We start from the raw sequence: 19775 nt of genomic DNA, 5'->3' as shown, positions 1-19775 counted from the left end.
CTGGGGCAGTGACAGTTACATGCACAAAAGCAGTTCGAAGAGTCTCTACAGTATGCTCCAAGCCCACCCAGCCCACCCAACTATATTTAAAACACAAAAGCAGCTTCAAGCAAGACTTGTGCTCCCATTCCCACAAGGTTGCTGCTCCAAGCCCTGCCTACAGAACAGCTTTCTCAGCCTGTGGGTCGAGAGCCCAACAAGGTCACATTTCAAATATCCTGCATATCATACATTTACATTAGGATTCATAACAGTAGCAATATTACAGTTGTGAGCTAGCAACAAGATAATTGCTTGTGGTTGGGGGTCACCACAGCAAAGGAGGTACAGGTTCAGCTGAGATCCCAGGGGCATGAGAATCTCAGGCCCTTTGAAGACTGTCCATTCCCAAGGCATGCTGCGTCCCCACAACAAGAAACATTTGCAGATTTGTCTTACTCCAAACTGAATCTATTTGTAAAGTTATTTGTAGCACAAGATTAATTCAAGACCTACATTTTACTTTGGTCTACAGACATCTTTAAAGTAGTATAATTTCCTTGTATCCTTGGAACTATACTTTTCTGTAAGCAGCAATCTTTTATTTAGAAGCCTGAATTAATGAAGATCCGGCCTATAATCCTAAGCTTTATAAACACACCATCAAGGCTTATACTTATTCAAAAGAGTAGCAGAAAATTGAATTTTAGAATCATCGCATTTGACATATATTAAGAGCACTCACCATTTGTAGGATTCCTGCTGAGATATGGATCATTTGTGTTAAGAAATTCATAACTTTGTCTAGACTCTAATCATATTTATGGATATAAACATTCCCCCATGTTGAAAATGTGAAATGAAAATATAGCTAAATCAAATAGTGAAATATTTTTTTAACCAATCAGAAGCAATCACTACAGAAAAAATGATGATAGATAGAGGCTGTTATGAAGGCTGACTTTGGGGACACTGATTATGGAGTACAGATCAGAACAATTTAGCATCCTCCTAGATGACACTAAACCTTTTTTTCTGAAGTATCAAAAGGTCAGTGTCACCAGTGAGACTGCTTGCCTGTTCACCACGGTGAGATGATGAACTCTGTTGTCTCCCCCGCAGGAGCTGCATCGAGTGCTACCTTTCTGCAGATGGCCAGGCCCAAGAAGAGTGTGCAGACAAGTGCAGAGCCACCGGTGCCACCATCAGTGAGGAAGGTGCTCCTTGTCTTAAATCACATAGTTCTTGAGAGGCAGAAACCGTGTGAGTCAGGGGACTCTTAGTAACCTGACTTCACTTGTACCAGGAGCTAAGCACCCAAGTTCCCTGCCCCCATTTGGGGAATAAATGCATTTTCTAAAGTTGAAGAAGTGATGAGCGGAAGAACAAACAACTTAAAGTCATGGCTAGTCTATTGGTCTCTTGCTTTGTTAGGGAGTACACCCCTGCTTGACAGGGGTGACAGGAGAGAACGCTACAAGGCTCAATTTTCCAAACTAGTAAGAAGGAAATTGAAGAATGACTGTTAGCTCCCACTGGCAGCCTGAAATTTTCCTTTATCTCAGGATTGCCTTATTTTGAGATAAGATAAAGTCTGCAGTAATGATTGGCCTGACAGCACTTTACAGATTCTGGGAGAATTCTGTGTAGTAGCTTTCACTTCCAGCCTCCCAGTCATGGGTACACCACCATCCCTCCATCCCAGCCTCCCAGCCATGGGTACATCACCATCCCTCCATCCCAGCCTCACAGACATGGGTACATCACCAGCCCTGCATCCCAGCCTCACAGACATGGGTACATCACCATCCCTCCATCCCAGCCTCCCAGCCATGGGTGCATCACCATCCCTGCATCCCAGCCTCCCAGCCATGGGTACATAACCATCCTCCATCCCAGCCTCCCAGCCATGGGTACATCACCATCCCTCCATCCCAGCCTCCCAGCCATGGGTACATCACCATCCCTCCATCCCAGCCTCACAGTCATGGGTACATCACCATCCCTCCATCCCAGCCTCCCAGTCATGGGTACATCACCATCCCTCCATCCCAGCCTCCCAGACATGGGTACATCACCATCCCTGCATCCCAGCCTCCCAGACATGGGTACATCACCATCCCTCCATCCCAGCCTCCCAGCCATGGGTACATCACCATCCCTCCATCCCAGCCTCCCAGTCATGGGTACATCACCATCCCTGCATCCCAGCCTCACAGCCATGGGTGCATCACCATCCCTCCATCCCAGCCTCCCAGCCATGGGTACATCACCATCCCTGCATCCCAGCCTCCCAGCCATGGGTACATCACTATCCCTCCATCCCAGCCTCCCAGCCATGGGTACATCACCATCCCTGCTTCCCAGCCTCACAGACATGGGTACATCACCATCCCTCCATCCCAGCCTCCCAGCCATGGGTACATCACCATCCCTGCATCCCAGCCTCCCAGTCATGGGTACATCACCATCCCTGCATCCCAGCCTCCCAGCCATGGGTACATCACCATCCCTGCATCCCAGCCTCCCAGCCATGGGTACATCACCATCCCTCCATCCCAGCCTCCCAGTCATGGGTACATCACCATCCCTGCATCCCAGCCTCCCAGTCATGGGTACATCACCATCCCTGCATCCCAGCCTCCCAGCCATGGGTACATCACCATCCCTGCATCCCAGCCTCCCAGCCATGGGTACATAACCATCCCTCCATCCCAGCCTCACAGCCATGGGTACATCACCATCCCTGCATCCCAGCCTCACAGACATGGGTACATCACCATCCTCCATCCCAGCCTCCCAGCCATGGGTACATCACCATCCCTGCATCCCAGCCTCACAGCCATGGGTACATCACCATCCCTGCATCCCAGCCTCACAGCCATGGGTACATCACCATCCCTCCATCCCAGCCTCACAGCCATGGGTACATCACCATCCCTGCATCCCTCGCAGCCATGGATACATCACCATCCCTCCATCCCTCTGAACTCATCTCCAGATCCAAGAAATCCCTCTTCTAACTGATAATCACATTGAGCTTCCATTTTCATCTGTCATGTCTAATTATTTAAAATGAAAATCTAGTGGCAAGGACTCATCACAAATATCTAACACAGCTGCATTTCAGTTGAGCCGGAGAGGATAACATATGGCCTGTAGGACACATGCATTGAATGGATGGAGTTAGAATATGGAAACTAATGTATTTCCAAAATAGAATATAGAAAGACATTTATGTGTTTTTTAAAAAATACTTTTTGTTTGAAAATTGTTGTGATGCTACAATTGAAGTCCTGGGTGTGGCAGGCCAGAATGAGAGCTCATAAAACCCATCATCTGTGCTTGTCTGGTGACTGCAGATAAATATGCCAAATAGCAGCAAGTGAAATGAGATGGCTTGTGCTTTGTCTGACACCAAAGGTGAGCCACACTAACGCACTGAGGAAGAGCGGCATTTGTGGAGTGTCCGCATCTCAGTGGGCCCTCCGGGGTTCCTCTCACAGCGGTGGGGATATTTACCAGCTCTCTCTCTCTCTCTCTCTCTCTCTCTCTCTCTCTCTCTCTCTCTCTCTCTCTCTCTCTGCAAAATGAGCAGAAAGTGCAGTAAGTGCCTGCAAATGACTAAACTCAGTTCACTGGCACATGGGGAACGCAGTATGCTGGGGAGGCTATGAAGGAGTGGAGGTGTAAACGGGGCAGTCGCCATGTCTAACTTCGGGAGTTTTCAGAGCAGATTGTCAAAAAAGCTTGAGCTTGAGAGGAAGCTTCCGTGGCATTTAGAATATTTAGGTTCTTTTGTGTTTGACCAAAGTATCTTTAAGAGAGAAGGATACTAACTACTGTTTCTAACTTGGAAAATGAAAATATCTGGCTTAACCCTTCCTAAACACGAATGTGGACAAAACCTGAGTGAGAAGTGGTTTGTCCAACTGTGAGTTTAAAAGGCATCTTTCTAACAGCCTCTAATGTCGCTGTCACACCACTCTGGAAAAATGAAATCACATTTGCTCAGCTAAAGGTTTTTTTAGCACCTACTTTCCACTCTGCTTAGGACATAGAGTAAAACAGACATACTGTATAACTCACAAATTCACCCCCTTGCATCAGTGATGGGGTAGGGATGGGAGGATGGGGTGAGGTGGGAAGATGGGGTGGGGCCACCTGACTTTATTCATTCCGTTTTACTCAGAGTCCCACCTCTTAATTCACCCCACTACTCTAGACACTCAGATCATTGTTACTCGGTGTTTGTTCCCCCAAACACCATCTCTGAGAAGGTCAATGAACTAAAGCATCCACAGCCGGATACGCTCTAGAAATGGAAAACTAAGGATCCCGGGGCTTTGCAAGACTTCAGAATTGCTATGTACATCAAACTAAGCATGAGTGTGAGTCACCAGGAGAGGCACTGAAGTGAAAAAGGGGTTCCCAAATTTATCTCACCATAGAGCCCTGTCACCAATAATCACCACCATTTCTTTTGGGAAGCTGTTTGCTTCCGGGGCTTTAAGTTGATCACAGAGCTGAGGGCTTAAAACTCAGGGTTGTGAGTCAATAGTACAGACATTCGTGTTTTCTGCATTTTCCCCAGACCTTCCCAGACCTGCATCTCCACCACCACCCCTCTCTCCCACGCTCCATAGTGCTTATATGTCTTCCTTCACTAAGCATGATTTCCCTGGCTGCCTGAGATCTTATTTTCCCTGTATTATTCAGTGGCGGTAATTCAAGTCTCACAGAGGAGAGGGGAGAAATCGAGAAAGAAAGGGCCATTTTCTATGAACCACAAAAGAAAACCTTAGCAGCTAATTATGCAAATCTTTCGCTGCACATCCGATAATACTATTTCAACACCCAAACACTGCAAACTAGCGCCTGCAATGGTCAAGGAAAGAAAAAGTGGAATAATTACAGCATGGGGGGGAGCCGGGGCTCAAAGGTCAGGTCTGTAGTTCCATTAAAACTTAAATAATCCTGGCCAAGGAACGTAAGCCTCCCTGTGCTTCCGCATGGCTATTTAGAAGAAAAGAAGGAGGCAGGATTGACAGTACTGAAGTGAGGAGGCTGAGCCAGGCAGACTTTCAACCTGAGAACCTGATGTCCCGTTAGGGGAGCTGAAGAGAGCAGAGCGGTGTAAAGCTCTCCCTGCTGTGGCCCACAGGGAAGAAAGAGATGCAAGATGCCAAAGCACACTCCCCAAGATCCCATGAATCTTAGTTGCTGGGGGCAGCGGTGATGGTCGTATAAAAAGGACCAAACTACAGCTTCAATAAGGGTGTCTGCCACTGACCGTCAGACACATGGGGTAACCCCAGCCGTACTCATCCGGTTGCCAAGAGCTTCCCAGATCTTCTCATCCGAGGCATCCAATTAGAATGCTTATTAAATCATCGCTCAATGCCCAAGTCCTGTGCATATCACAGACTCTGCCATTAAAACACCTCAGATAGGTTCCCAGAATTGATATGTTTGAATCTCCCAGGTGAGTCAGATGGCCATATGCATATGGAAATGCCTAAATGAGGGTAATTTGCATTATAGCCCCCAATATTCATGTGTACATAAATAGATTCCTCTAATGAGTTCAAAACTAGTTAGTTCACATAAATCTATTGTACAAAATTCCATTTAGAATGCTGAATTTATTATTTATTATTATGGTCATGAATGATATAAGGCATATTAGTCAGGTTCCTACAGGGTTTTTCCTTTAAAAATTAAGTGCAAAGATGACAACTTAATATTTCCATATTTAAGGATTAGTGTTTCTGTGCCCTAAATAGCCGTAGATGGGCTGTTTATTTTTCTTTTAGGAACACACACATCACACACACACATTACACACACATCACACACACACACACACACACACGAATAAATTCTATTTTATTAGCATTTTAAATCTTAAACATCTTAAACTAATGGGAAAAAAATCACAGTCTAGGAAGACTAGGTCCAAGACTACCTAGGACAATTTGATCCTCATAATCTGTCTTTACACACTAATATTGGCTCATATAACATAGGAGTTTAGATTAAATGTTATTTTAATTACAGGTTTCTGAAAACTGTAATAATGTCATCAAAAACTTCCAGTTTAGAATGAGAATCATGAAATTAGCTTGTTTTGCTTTAATTCTGAAAATGTTAGATAATTTTGACAAGGGTAGGTAGCTGGAACATCAGAATTTTTTGATGTGCGACCTGGAGTTTAAATTTTTTTTATTAACAATTATTATCCTGAAATTCATTTTCTAACCCTTGAATGTGCTTCACGAGGAAAATGTTCAATTTGAGGAAAGGTTCACCTTCTTGTTAGGAAATAGGGGAGGCTGACAGCTCTGATCCTGGTTTCCTTCTAATCTGGTTTCCCTTTATCCTGGGTCTCTGAGCTACATGACACCTCGGTCTTGGTTTCCAGATATTAATTTCTTCTCCCCATGCAACAATGCAAAGCCCGACATCCTGGCTGCACCACTGTGTACAGAGAAGCCCTCTGTAATAGCATCAGTACATATCTATACACTGAGCAGCAGTGTAATCTAGCTCTTCTCCCAGATGCTCTGTGCTGAGAGGACTGTGCGGCCCCCTCATTACCATAATCAAGGCCATTCTAGTCCCCAGGCAGCTGTAGGCACCTGCTTTGAGCTACTTTCACTCTATTGAAATCTGCCTCCCTCAGATTGATAGGTAATTTTGATGGTCAGTCCTGATTGACCACATCTGGAGCCGTTCTTCTGGAGCATAAGTAAAAACCAAAGCTCTCGCTTGGTGGGAAAACCCTACGCCTTTCAATTCCCATTCGGCGTACTGCAAATTCTAATTTGCATGTTAAACCCAATACCACTTTGCTTTAAAAATTATCTCTTTTGAAATCTCATCTAACCTAATGAATGACTCTTTCATCTGCAGATTTTTCAAAGGATACTTCTGTCTCCTGCTCTCTACAAGGAGAAAATGAATGTCTTATTACATTCCTAATAACTACGGATAATGAAGGGAAAACCATCATTCACAACATCAATGAGAAAGGTGGGTAGCTTGCGTTCCGTTGCCAATGTCAAGTGATACCACCTGGTTGACGGCATCCAGAAAGTCACCTGAGGTAGCTTGCCAAGAAAGACATTACAAAATTTGGGGTGAAGTGCTTCTCCAAAGGTTGAAAGATCCCATTAAAGCCGTTGCTGTGTTCCCATGTCTTTTATTAACACAAGGTAACATGATGACTTTAACTTGGACCAGGCATCGCCTCCCTGGAAGCTACCTACTGCCACTGTAGAAAGGTTAACCAAGCAAAAGATATATTCAACAGATGTATCTTTTCAGAAAAACGAGCAAGAAGCACTGTGATAGTTTGTAGATGCTCAGCCCAGGGAGTGGCACTATGAGAAGGTGTGGTCTTGTTGAGGTAGGTTTGTCACTGTGGGTGTGGGCTTTAAAACCCTCATCCTAGCTGCCTGGAAGCCAGCATTCTGCTAGTAGCCTTCAGATGAAGATGTAGAACTCTCAGCTCCTCCTGTACCACGCCTGCCTGGATGCTGCCATGCTCCCACCTTGATGATAATGGACTGAACCTCTAACCTGTAAGCCAGCCCCAGTTAGATGTTGTCCTCATAAGAGTTGCCCTGGTCATGGTGTCTGTTCACAGCAGTAAAACCCTAACTAAGACAAGTTTAAGTGGATGGTTCAAATACTATTTTGTTGTGCAACCACTCCCTGAGATTGTGGGATGCACTTGTCTTTCTGTGCCTCTTGATTCCTCATCTGGAAAATAGGAACAATAATGGCACAAACTTTTAAGAGGTAACTCAAAGAATAAGTGGAATGATATAGAATGTTACATGAGTGCTGAAAAGTGTCCTCGCAGCGATGGCCGTCAGTGATAATGTTGGATCAGGAAAGACACACGCCAAAAAAGAAGGGTGTGACCACAGAGGATGGCAAAGTACCAGGTCAGCCAGTACACACCTACAGCCCTAGCATCCAGGAGAATGAAGCGGGAGCGGATTGCTTTGAGTTCATGGCAGCCTCACCTCAGTGGTACCAGACCAGGCCAGGCAGGAGCCCATTGCTTCTATGCTACTGGGAATGTTCAACCCTATCAACGCACGGAATCAGTTTCTAACAGGAACATCACAATTCTATTCCATCTCCAGCCACGGGAAAAGATGAGTTTATATTACATCGGAAGAGAAGCAGCAGAGAACATAGCTTTTAAATTGTGTGGGTAACTGACTCTTCTGCGGCTTATCTAAGATGCTTTCTCCGGAGTCAGCAGGCCTGTGGGCACAGAGTCTACATTCTGACAATTCAGCTTAGCACAGATGTTCCCAGCACCCTTCACGGTGCTAACATCCCTGACTGAGCTCTTAGACACTCACAGGTGCCTTGAATTTTCTGTCTTTAGCAATGACCCATCCTTCCCTAAAATTTCCCCCCCAAAAAAAACAACAGCTGCGTCTTCAGGCTTCATCAGAATTAGGTTTGGAGCCTAAGGTCCGGCCCAGACAACAGCACCACACACAGGGTATAAAAAGAAAGGTCTGGGTGTTGGTACTTGTTTTTCAACATGCTGATAAAATGTTAAATCCAGATTTTAAAACCAAAGCTATCCAATTGGTATCATCCTAGAGGCTGAAAATCCAAATAATACCAAAATATCTGTAATGTGAGTTTAAACCTCATGCTCCAATCAAGAAAGTGATGAGAGAAACATATTACTGTACCGAGGGCAAGATGGCTGGAGGTCAGGCACAACCCCTGAAATGTGGGGGTGACTGTAAACATGGTTTTGCTGCTTGGGGGGGGTGTAGGGAGGTCCTGACAGGCACTTACAAACTTGTGTACTCATTTCTGAGCTGTGCTCACATAAAAGACATCTTGCAGCCATCAGCTAGGAGGGTGAGCCGTGCTTTCTGAGACCAGATTACTGCATAAGACAAAAAAACCTGCCTCCTTATTATCAGCTTTGTAAAGCCAGCTTCTCCAGCTGCGTCCCAAAGCTGTTTTTGCAACTTCCGTAGCGACTTTACCATCATATCCTGAAATCAAAGCCACCCCTTAAAATATTGATTCTATTGGAAAAACCCATCCCAGACAACAAAGCTGCTTTCCACAGAAGGCCGTGCTTTTAGTGTGTGGGCTTTTGTGCTTGACTGGTTTGATTTTTTTCTCCTTTCTAGTCCTCCCCCCACCCCCACCCCCACCCTCCACAACCATGGAACATGCCTTCAGCTGAGAAATGCTGCACTGTTCCTGAACTGCTGTCTGTTCTTTTATTCTCAGACACAGTGTGAGTGACACACCACTCACCATGCTTCGTATCCCTCACAGATGCCTGACATCTGTGTAGATAGTATAGGGTCTTCTTTATCACTCTTCTTTTGTAGTAAGAGTAAGGGAAGGAAAGGCTAGCTCCCTGAGATTTCACTTTCTAATCTACTGACAGGCCCAAGGGTACCTCAGATCCCCATTTCTGGACAGGCCTGGTGCTTCCAGAAGCTCCGAGGCTGCAGCCTACCCCAGGAGACTGTAGTTTCTCTCCTCCTGCAGCACTGAGGCCTGTGGCTCTGAAGGTAGACACTGGGAGAAGCAAGAAGGGCAAATATAAAACCAGGAAAAGGAGGGGAAGGTTAATGATCGCCAGTATCCTCTATGCATATTGCAAAGGAAGCTAGCTGGTCCAGGGTGCTCACTGTTGCTCAGTGTTGCAGGGCATCACTGTCTTCTATCTAGATAGGACGTCAGAGCCTACAAGCCATGCCAGTCATAAATTAAAAAAAAAAGAAATAAAGAAAGGAAGGAAAGAAGAAAGAAGGAAAGAAAGAAAGAAAGAAAGAAAGAAAGAAGGAAGGAAGGAAGGAAGGAAGGAAGGAAGGAAGGAGGGAAGGAAGAAGAAGAAAGAGAGAGAGAGAGAGAGAGAGAGAGAGAGAGAGAGAGAGAGAGAGAGAGAGAGAGAGAGAGAGAGAGAGAAAGAAAGAAGAAAGAAAGAAGAAAAGCCAGTCACTTAACTTGGTACAAGTTGAGCTTGCACAATCCATACCTTGCCTTCTGAGAGACAGAAAGGGAGGAGGAATGCATTTGTTGTCATGGTCCCTTTGTGTATGTGGCTCTGACTAGTCCACATGTCTAGTCCACACATCAGTTGTCATATTTCCTATGTGCTGGTGTCACACAGTATCCTCAGCAACTCCATAGAGTGGGTACCAGTATTATTTTTGTTCTACAGGTGAGAAAATCAAGGCATGGAAGAAAACCCATTGCTAGGTCTCGCAGTGACTGAACATAGATCTGCTTGCTCGAGGAACTCTAACAGGCTAGCTTGGAGCCCAGGCTCTTAACCACTGTACTACACTGCCTCCCACTGGCTACACAGCTGTAACATATATCTGAATCTAAAGGATGTCAGCATTGTCCAACAGGGACTGTTAGGGGAACTCTATATAAAATGTAACATTTTCTAGAAACCTCATTAAAAAGTCAATAGAGATAGGTGAAGTTCAGTTTCTTCATCACTGTCGCCAAAAAATATTCTCATTTCAACATGAAATCAACATGAAAATCAAGATGTTCTACATTTTGCGTGCTTAGACTGCGAGATAGTACTTTAATATTTGTAGTACATCCAGATTTAGATGTCACATTTCCAGTACCCAATAGTCACATATGAAACAGCTAACAGCTTAGACAGAACTAAGAATTAGATATTCAAAACCTCAGCATTAGGTACAGCAGTGACCCAACCGGACAGGCGCCATTACACATAGGAGTAGAGCTAACCCTCTCCTTCTACCTAGGTCACTCTCTCCATTGACCAAAGGAATATGGAGAGAATGAAAAGTAAGGCTGTGTTCTGGTACCTACCTTGGAACTTGGGCTAAATCTTTACTTGAGAAATTCACAGCATCCAATGAGCCTAAGTTTTAAAATGATTGTCTCTCCTAAGCCGTACCTTTTTCTTCTTGATTTCCTACTTGAACAACCTCTGGATTCGCCTTCCAGGTCCCAACAAGCTACACTCTGCTGTGACTAGGAATATGGCTCTGTCTCTGCCCAGACATTTCTTGACTAAAGTTCTAGCTGGATCACTGCATTTTCTCAGGGACACAGCCCTGCTTCATTTGCTTGCTACAACACAGCCTTTAGGTCTTGGCACTATAATAAGTAGGCCATTAGCTATTCTTATTTCTTCATAATGTCCTTATATGGTTTTCTACCAAGAAAAAGTGTGTGAGATGAGGCATGCTGTTAGGGGGTCATTAGTCCCCTTAGATTCAGGTCTGAAAAGCCAAACAATCTAGCCTCAATGTTCAACGCCCCCTTATTTATTAACTGTCTAAGAGTAACATTCTAGAGGGTAGGCTTAGCCTGATTCCTTTCTTCCCCAGGTACTGCTGGGTTTTTGTCTCACCTCTGGTGGAGGATGCCAATATTTAATGATCATTTGATGTGGAATTTCTTCCCAGGGAAGCAAAAGAAGGACTTAATTATAATGCTCCATTAAGAGAGTCATTATCTTGCAGACACACTGCAAGGGTGATCAGTTGTCTTGCTGTCAATGGAGGAAGGTGCTATGTAACTGCAACATTATATTAATACCAACAGTAGAGCCAAAATAGCCTATCATGGAATCTTTAAGTTGAGCGTATCTAATGCCCTGATCATAAGAACGACTTAGATACTGCTAATGATGTGTAACCTGTGGTATTACCCGAGACCTACTGAAACAGAATACCCTGGGCCATGGGGAGGTCTAGGAGGCTGTGGCTTTGATAACCAAGATCACCTCATCATGTTTCTGTCTAGGCGAGTGGTCTATACTCCCAGTCCTCAGTCTCACTGTGGAGCTCAAGTTGGCCTTCAAGTTGCTTTGTAGCCTAGGCTAGCATCGAACTCCTGCATCTGCATCTGCATCTGCATGCCTGCTGAATGCTGGGATTGCAGGCATGACCAACCAGGCTAGAGTAACAATTTTTAATATAATCCTGAGATCCTTCACAATTCAAGGAGATTCTTGACAAAATAGTTGTATGTACCAAAGTAGTTGTGATATACTCAGAGGAGGTTATCTTTGGAAATAAAAATATAAGATTTTATGGTTCTTTAAATTATTTCATGTACATTAATCGTCACTTTGCTTTAGCCAGCTTTCCATATCTGCAGGAAATTTGGGTCCAGATCCTCCTGTGCCAAAGATACCAAAACCAGTCAATACCAAAGGCCCTTTTATGTGCCTAGAATAGGCACACATGTTCCCGTATACCTGAAGTCACTTCTAGGTTACTTACAAAATGTGATACGAGGGTTGAAATGTAGCTCAGTTGATAGAGTGCTTGCCTAGCACATATAAAGGCTTTGGTTCAATCCCAAGTACTGTATTAAACCAGGTAGAGTAGAAAACACCCATAATTCCAGCACTGGGGAGGTAAAGGCAGGAGGGTCAGATGCTCAGCATCATCCTTGGCTGTAGAGTTGGTGAGGCCAGCCTGAGAACCAAATACAATATAACTATTATCTCAATATTTATTATACTTGCCATTTAGAAAGTAACGCCAAGGGGAAAACTGGACATGTTTATTAAAGACATATTTATATTTTCAATCCATAGTTTGTTGAATCTCTGCATACAAAACCAAGGATATACAAGGCTGGCTGTAAATTCATTTTTTAAATTGTTTTGAATCTTTTGTTTTACTGAGAATAAATACAAACCTATCTTTAAACAAGTAGCACAGTTTTAGGGGAAAAAATTCCACCAGACAAGAAGGTATCAGCATTTATTTCTGTAGAAATTATTTGAATAATTCAATGAGAAAGGTTCTTTCCATCCCATGAGATGTGCACACAGCTTAGCAGGAGAAGAAATTTCCAGTTTTCTGTGCTCTGGGTTCAGTCCCTGAATTGTAGCGAGGGGTGGAAGAGCCTTCTTACAGTGAAACATTCATTGTGGCAGTTTCTAAAGAGTATTTCATCTGCTCCCACAGACTGCCCCAAACCTCCAAACATTCCCATGATCATGTTGGGAGTGTCACTGGCTATCCTGCTCATTGGTGTCGTGCTACTGTGCATTTGGAAGCTGCTGGTATCGTTTCATGACCGGAAAGAAGTTGCTAAATTTGAAGCAGAACGATCTAAGGCCAAGTGGCAAACGGTATGTGAACTCTGGAGACCTGATGAAAACGATCAGGGACTCAGCCCTCCTCTGTAGAAAATAAGAGTTCAGATGTCACGTCTATGACCATGGTCAGTGTAGTCCCAACAGCCTTAGTTTCTCTCTTGCTTAGAGGGCAGAAGAAGCAATTGACTGGACCCGGGTTATTCTTATGATATAGGGTGTCTTAGTGGGTGGGCTTGTAACAGCTGAAGAGGCTCACAAAACTCCTGCTCTGGTGACTTGGGGCTTTTGTGGAGGCAACCTTATGAAGTGAAGCATAGGCACTGTATCTAAACATTTCTGTAAATTGATTGTGTTCTATCTAATGGGATAATGTTCATGGATAGCATGACGGTTCATGCCAATTTCCATGGAAATACTTGTTACTGATGTACAGATGCAAAGTTGACAGGCCTTTTCAAATACCAGGCAGAATTTTTCTGAATAACATAAAATTTAAGTAGCTACAAGAAATAAACCTCTAAATATATGTATTCAATAGATATAATTTAAATGTCGGCTCAGTAGGCAAACAGAAAACAGGACTACAATTTTCAGTGATTCTTTTCCACAGGAAAGATAATTACATTTCTAGAGACCCCTGGAAACAATTTCATGGTTTTAATTTCATCTCTCAATCTCTAATGGTGTGTCTAGCTATCTAATAGCAATTATCTTACACCGCTGATTCCGAAAACAGTGAGCTCACTAGAGAAAACGCAGGCAAACATATTGGGTTCATCTGCCTAAATAAATTGATGCTAACACTATTTTCCCTAAGCCTATATAAATATCCTCAGGTCTGAAATCAAATAGAATTTTCCATTTTTTGATAATGAATGTTTATATTTGGGGGAATGATTTCAAACTAATCATAATGGACATCACAGGACAAAGGTCAATAAAGATTTCAATCGACCTTATCTTTTGAGTAAAAATGCTTTGGTTATAATAAGCAAATGTGATCTGTGGACCTTGTTTGAGTCCTGACTTCAAGAGCCCAACTGTAAGATTATATTTTTTAAGACAACTGGGGAAAGGTTGATGCACAGCGAATACTAGAATACAAGGGCATCTGTTTAATTTGATTAGGTATGGCATAGGTGTGGCCATTTACAGAGTACATATCTGTACTTTTTAGTGAGCCAAACACTTATGTAGGGGTAAAGACAAGTGGAGGTAGATTTGGGGTTTGAACTAATTCAGACAAAAGTTGAGGAGCTCCCCAATGTTTTGGTACAGGTAGAGTTGAGCCCTGATTGTTAATTTGTTCTAAGAACAGCCTTTGGTTGAAGCTTCTGGAAATAATAAGCAGGTATTCTGATTCTGCAAAGCAAACATGTGGCTATTTTGTGATGCCTGTCTACTAACCAGCATATTTTAATGTTCTCAGACATGGGCACGAGTGCTGACAAATGATTAATATCTTTAGAATAATGTTTTAATTAACAGTTAATTCCCTCCAAAACGTGAATTGTTCTCCCTCAGGAAGCTACACATGACTGAAATTCAAATGCCAAAGTTTAGCTGTTTCTTCATCTAAAATGGGACAAAACCATGCATTAAACAGATAACAGCATAAATGGAAAATATTATTCCCTCGCTCAATTGAGTTTCTTTGAATAACAAATGTTTGATGTTCCCGAGTAGATGACGAGTAGGTAATAATTATTCATTTGCATGCAAAAGAGGTTTAATTCAAAACTTCAGTTCAAATCTCACAAACATATCTCCCTCCTGGGACAAATGTATGCTTGGTGCGTACGTCTAACGGTCTTCAATTTAACTCATTTAAAAATCCAAAACCTATTTCTTCTAAAGGGATGAACTCAACTGATCTTTAAGACCCAGTGAGCTCACCTGACCCATCGGGCCCCTGGAATGCTTAAAGGGATAGTTCTGCCCTGACCTGAAATATTTTGTCAGGGCTATAAAGAAAGGTTACCTTATATTAAGTTTAAAAAAAAATGCTGTCAGCATTTTTCTTCTCAAAACACGAATGGGAGATATTTTAATTCATCTTTGATTAGACATTTTTTTCTCTTGGATGACAAGTCATTAACTTGAGTCAAAAAAAAAAAAAAAAGGTTTAGCCTGACATTTCTAGGAGTCATGGACTGATTTTGTTCTGTGCTAAACAAATCATGTCTGCACTTAGCAGTTAGGTGATCATTACAAAAGCTGTGGGTCGTGATGGAGCGTTCTGGTTACTGCTTTTGTTCAAGCCTGAAAAGCATGTCACCGTCTTGCAGAATCCAACTGCAAGCCATGCCTTGACATTCGGGAAATCACCCGGTCACCTATGCACTTAGGAACTGGCTTTGTCTAAACGTGGACACTCACCCAGGGGCCCTCAGCCTGAGTCTCTACTGGACATTCCACCAAGGGAGGCCAGTACTGAACACTGACTGCCGTTTCCCCTCCTGCCCCTGCTCCTGCTCTCAAAGTACAATGCTAGCACGCTCTCCTGACCTCTGACCATCAACTGAGGTCAGCCCCCATTTCCTTCCTTCACCTCTGTGACTTGTTTCTTCTCCCTTCCCTTCCTTCCAACTAGGGTGGACCCTTAGTCCACTGACCTTCTGCAAGGGATCCCTGAACTAGTCCAGACTGGAGTAAATGAAGTTTAGAAATAACTGAGACCTGCACAGAAGTAGATAATCGACTATCTACAAAATAGCACTGTATTGCCCTGTCTCTTGAAACTTGAGCCACCCCCTGTAGAGTGCCTATAAAATTTATTTGGTGGGGTTACTGAGATGGCTCAGTGGGTAAAGCAGGGAAGCAAAAAAAAAAAAAAAAAAAAAAAAAAAAAAAAAAAAAAAAAAAAAAAAAAAAAAACCCTGAGTTCATAGTCCTACCAACCATGTAAAAGCCAGACCCGGCAACTCAAATCTGCAAGTCCTGTTGGGGGGCGGGGGGAGGGGCGCTTGGAAACTGGCAGTTCCTGGGGCTCACTAACCAGTCAGTCTAGACAAAATGGTGATCCCCAGAGCACCAAGAGACTACACTCAAAGGGAGGGGGTGGGAAGAGCAATAGAAGGTATGTATCATGAACCTCTCGCCTCCTATACATGCGCATGCATAGGCAGGCATAACTGCACGCTGCCTATGGGAAGTATGTACATTTTAATAAGATTGACAGATACAGGGTAGGGCCTAAAAGTAAGTACTAGCCCTACAAAAACCTAGACTGGCCTTGATCACAGTATGTGTTCTTCCTGTTCCATAGCCCCTCCTCTCCCTTCAGCCCAGGCTTCAGCCATCATCCCTGCCTGCACCCCACATTGTCTCTTGAACCGACGACTTCATCGATAATTTCCAGTCCTTAAACTTCATAAAACTTCTTCTGAGTTTTATCACAAATGAGATTCTACACCTACCCAAGACCATAGACGTTTATATTCATCTTTAAAAGCTCTTAATGCTTACGTGACTGGGTTTACTCTCCAGGCTTACCTTAGGAGTTCAGATGATACAGCAAGTTGGCCTTCACCCACCAGGGAGCTCTAGCCAAGGGACTAACTACTTTTTCTTGCCTTCAGTGCAGAGATGGTATCCGTCTCTCTGAAGTCTCATGACCCAGAGCACTTGGTCAGAGGTTGGATCACTAGCTCAAAGCAATATAGATGTCATTATAGGGGTGATTGACACTGGGAGGAAGTGTTATTGAAAATCCAAGGGCAAGGGTAGGTGAGGTCAAGAAATGTTTTTGTTTTCTTCAGTTCTTCTGATCGCAAACACAATTTGTTAAGTTGTAGATAAAATTCTTTTTCCTGGGGAGTTGTAAACTCTATCTACCCTTTATCCTGAAGTCCCATGGCAAACCAGGTACAATTCTACCAAAGTTCATTGTGGATAACCACTAAGTTTCTTGGGCTTCTTCACAGAGTACCAGAGCGGGGATGACCAGAGTGTGTCGGTACACCTTCCATAAACAGCCTTGGAGACTGCCAGCCAGCCAGTCTAGCCAAATTGGTGGGGTCCTCCCCACCTCCAGTATAGGAGGCAGGTGTGTGGGTCCTCCTCCCACAAACCTACCAACAGCCCTGGAGAGTTAACCAGCCAGTCTAGCCAAACTGATGAGCTCTGCCCCCACCCCAGGCCCATCCCTGGTAACTGAGAGACTCTTGCAGAACATAAGGTGTAGGGCCAGCGAGTGTGGCTTGGTGGGTAACAGACATTGTGGCCAAACCTGTTGAACTCAGTTGATTCGTTGGCCCTGACAGAGGAAGATCAAAGCTGGCTTCCAAGGTGCCCTCCACAGGCACAGGGAGGCACACGAGGGCCCCTCTGCCACACAAGTTAGTGTAATAAAATTTAAAATAATAATTCCAGAGATGTGCGCTCACATGTACCACACAATAAAGACATAAGTGAGATATCGGTGGATAAATTTTAAAATGTATCCAAATAAATTCAAATAGCTTCCAAGATTAAGCTTGACCCTCCAGTTTGAGCTATAACACAAATATTTAAAGATATGAAAATGGTGTACTGACAAAATGCATCTCCTTTTCTTTAAACCATTCCCCCCCCCCTGTTCTTTAGGGAACCAACCCGCTGTACAGAGGCTCCACCAGCACTTTTAAGAACGTGACCTACAAACACAGGGAGAAGCACAAAGCAGGCCTTTCTTCAGATGGGTAGACAGACCTCCTTCGGCCAGAGAAAGTCAACTCCACTTACGTTAAAGGTTAATGCACTGTATGGTTTGTCTTTCTTTGTTGTTTCAAAAGGAGGTTGACTTCAGATAGTAACAGGTCATTCAGAGATCAGTCATGAAGGTGAGACATTGTTTGCAGGTTGGAAATATCAAGAAAAGAAGATTCCAAGCAAAGAAGTGAATTCAAGATCACTTGAAGAATATGAACTCTGTTGCATTAATGCCTCAAAAAAAAAAAAACAAGCAAAAACAAAAACAAAAAAACATCAAAATAACTCTCAGGAACTTGATTTGCATTTGAAAAATGTTCAGAATTAGAATCTCATTTGCTTCCTGAATCCAGCTACCATCCTTATGAAATGTGTACCCACACTGGCCAATTATTCTAAACTTGTAGAAAATCTCCTATTTCCTGAAGGAATTTGTTTCTTTGTTTATTTGGGGTTTGTTTTGTTTTGTTTTTTGAGAAAGGATGTCTCTATGGCTGTTCTGGAACTGACCAGGCCGCCTGACCTTGAACTCGCAATGATCTGCCCATCTCTGCCTCCTGATTAAAGGCAGGACACACCATGCATCTTAACTTTCATGTGTGAGAAATGAGAGTCTGGTTTCCTATCAGCTGAAAGAATCCAATGATCTCCCAAAGGATCTCCCAAGTGAGAGATTGAAAATTAAATGTCAATCATTGTCATGGCCTTGTACACTTAAAAGTCATGGACACAAGTATTTTGTTTCAAAGATGAGGAAGGGATAATTTATTAATTACATTGCTAGTAACACTGAAGACATGGTCCTCCATGTATAATTGCCCTCTGGTCCCCAAGTTTTCCTCCATATTCCATATTTCTCAATTATTGCCCTCAGCCACAGTCCTCAAAACTCCACAACCGTCGTACAAAAGTGTCCACTTAAAAAAATACCACGTTAAGTTATTTGCTTATCAACTAGAGTTTCAGGAATAGAAAAAGAAACCTGGGGTAACAGAATAAGAGGTCACATGGTTTTATATCAAATGTGTCAAGGCTACGGAAGTCCCTCTTGGAGTCTGCCCTTCCTGTAGGACATTCCTATCTCATGTGCACCACTTGCTCTAAAAAGTAAGACCACTTACAAAATCTACACAGGCAATGAACAAACCAGGAGCAGATTGGAGGGATAGTTTCTAGAGAGTTTCATTTCTTTTTTTTTTCCCCCAGTACCTAAAATGTTTCTTTATAAAAAAATTTTTATTAGATATTTGCTTTATTTACATTTCAAATATTATCCCCTTTCCTCATTTCCCCTCTGAAAAAACCCTACCCCCTCCCCTCCCCCTCCCTCTGCTCACCAACTCCCCTCCCACTCCTGACCTGGCATCCCCTACACTGGGGCATCCAGAGTTTCATTTCTTATGGTTACTGCTGCATCGCAAAGCACTTTGATTTCACTGGATCTCCACAGAGCAGCTGAGAGGATGAGGAGAAGAGCTGGGTGCGGACGCTCAATCTTAAAACCCCAAGGCCTTTGTTCTCTCTCCTGCACGAGACTCTTTTGTCAGTAAAATGATAGAAGGATTGTATTAGTTATGGTATAACTATCTTAGTTTGAAAGTGTACTGACACGAAACAAATAGCACGTAGGTCCCTGGAATGCGGGCCGGTCGCTGTATTTTTTGTGTGGTGTGTATTGTCTTAATTGGATCTTAAGGCTCACCACTCCCTAGGTGAACGTCTCCACGTTTGTTAGTGGAGGCTTCGACGGCTGTCCGTTGAATTGCCAGCTTGGTCTCAAACCTCCTTCACTCCTGCCAGATAGGTTTGTATACGTTTTCACATCATCTAGATTCTTTCTTTTCTGGTTTTTAAATAACTCAGGTAAATTAGTCAGTCAGGGAGTACATGGCTAAATTTAAAAAGAAAAATCTTAATGAATCTCTTTTGGATCCCTGAGTGGTCCAAGACCTCAGAGTCTGGCGCAACCAGCATATTCACTCCC

The 19775-nt window shown here is 43.4% G+C and overlaps 1 protein-coding gene across 1 annotated transcript in view; it reads left to right on the top strand.

Moving 5' to 3' along the window:
* The window catches only part of Itgb6 (integrin subunit beta 6), a 69735-nt gene extending 51950 nt beyond the window's left edge, over positions 1-17785 (top strand). The window contains exons 12-15 of the mRNA XM_052181136.1: positions 1102-1196; positions 6895-7014; positions 12966-13132; positions 17687-17785. Of these exons, the coding sequence (XP_052037096.1) occupies positions 1102-1196; positions 6895-7014; positions 12966-13132; positions 17687-17785 (481 nt within the window). The remainder of the gene's footprint in view (positions 1-1101; positions 1197-6894; positions 7015-12965; positions 13133-17686) is intronic.
* The last annotated feature ends 1990 nt before the right edge of the window (positions 17786-19775 follow it).

The sequence above is a fragment of the Apodemus sylvaticus genome, chromosome 5 (genome assembly GCF_947179515.1).
Source record: "Apodemus sylvaticus chromosome 5, mApoSyl1.1, whole genome shotgun sequence".
Classification (NCBI taxonomy): Eukaryota; Metazoa; Chordata; class Mammalia; order Rodentia; family Muridae; genus Apodemus; species Apodemus sylvaticus.
The sequence above is the reverse complement of the archived record's forward strand: the minus strand, read 5'-3'. Positions and strand labels throughout refer to the sequence as shown.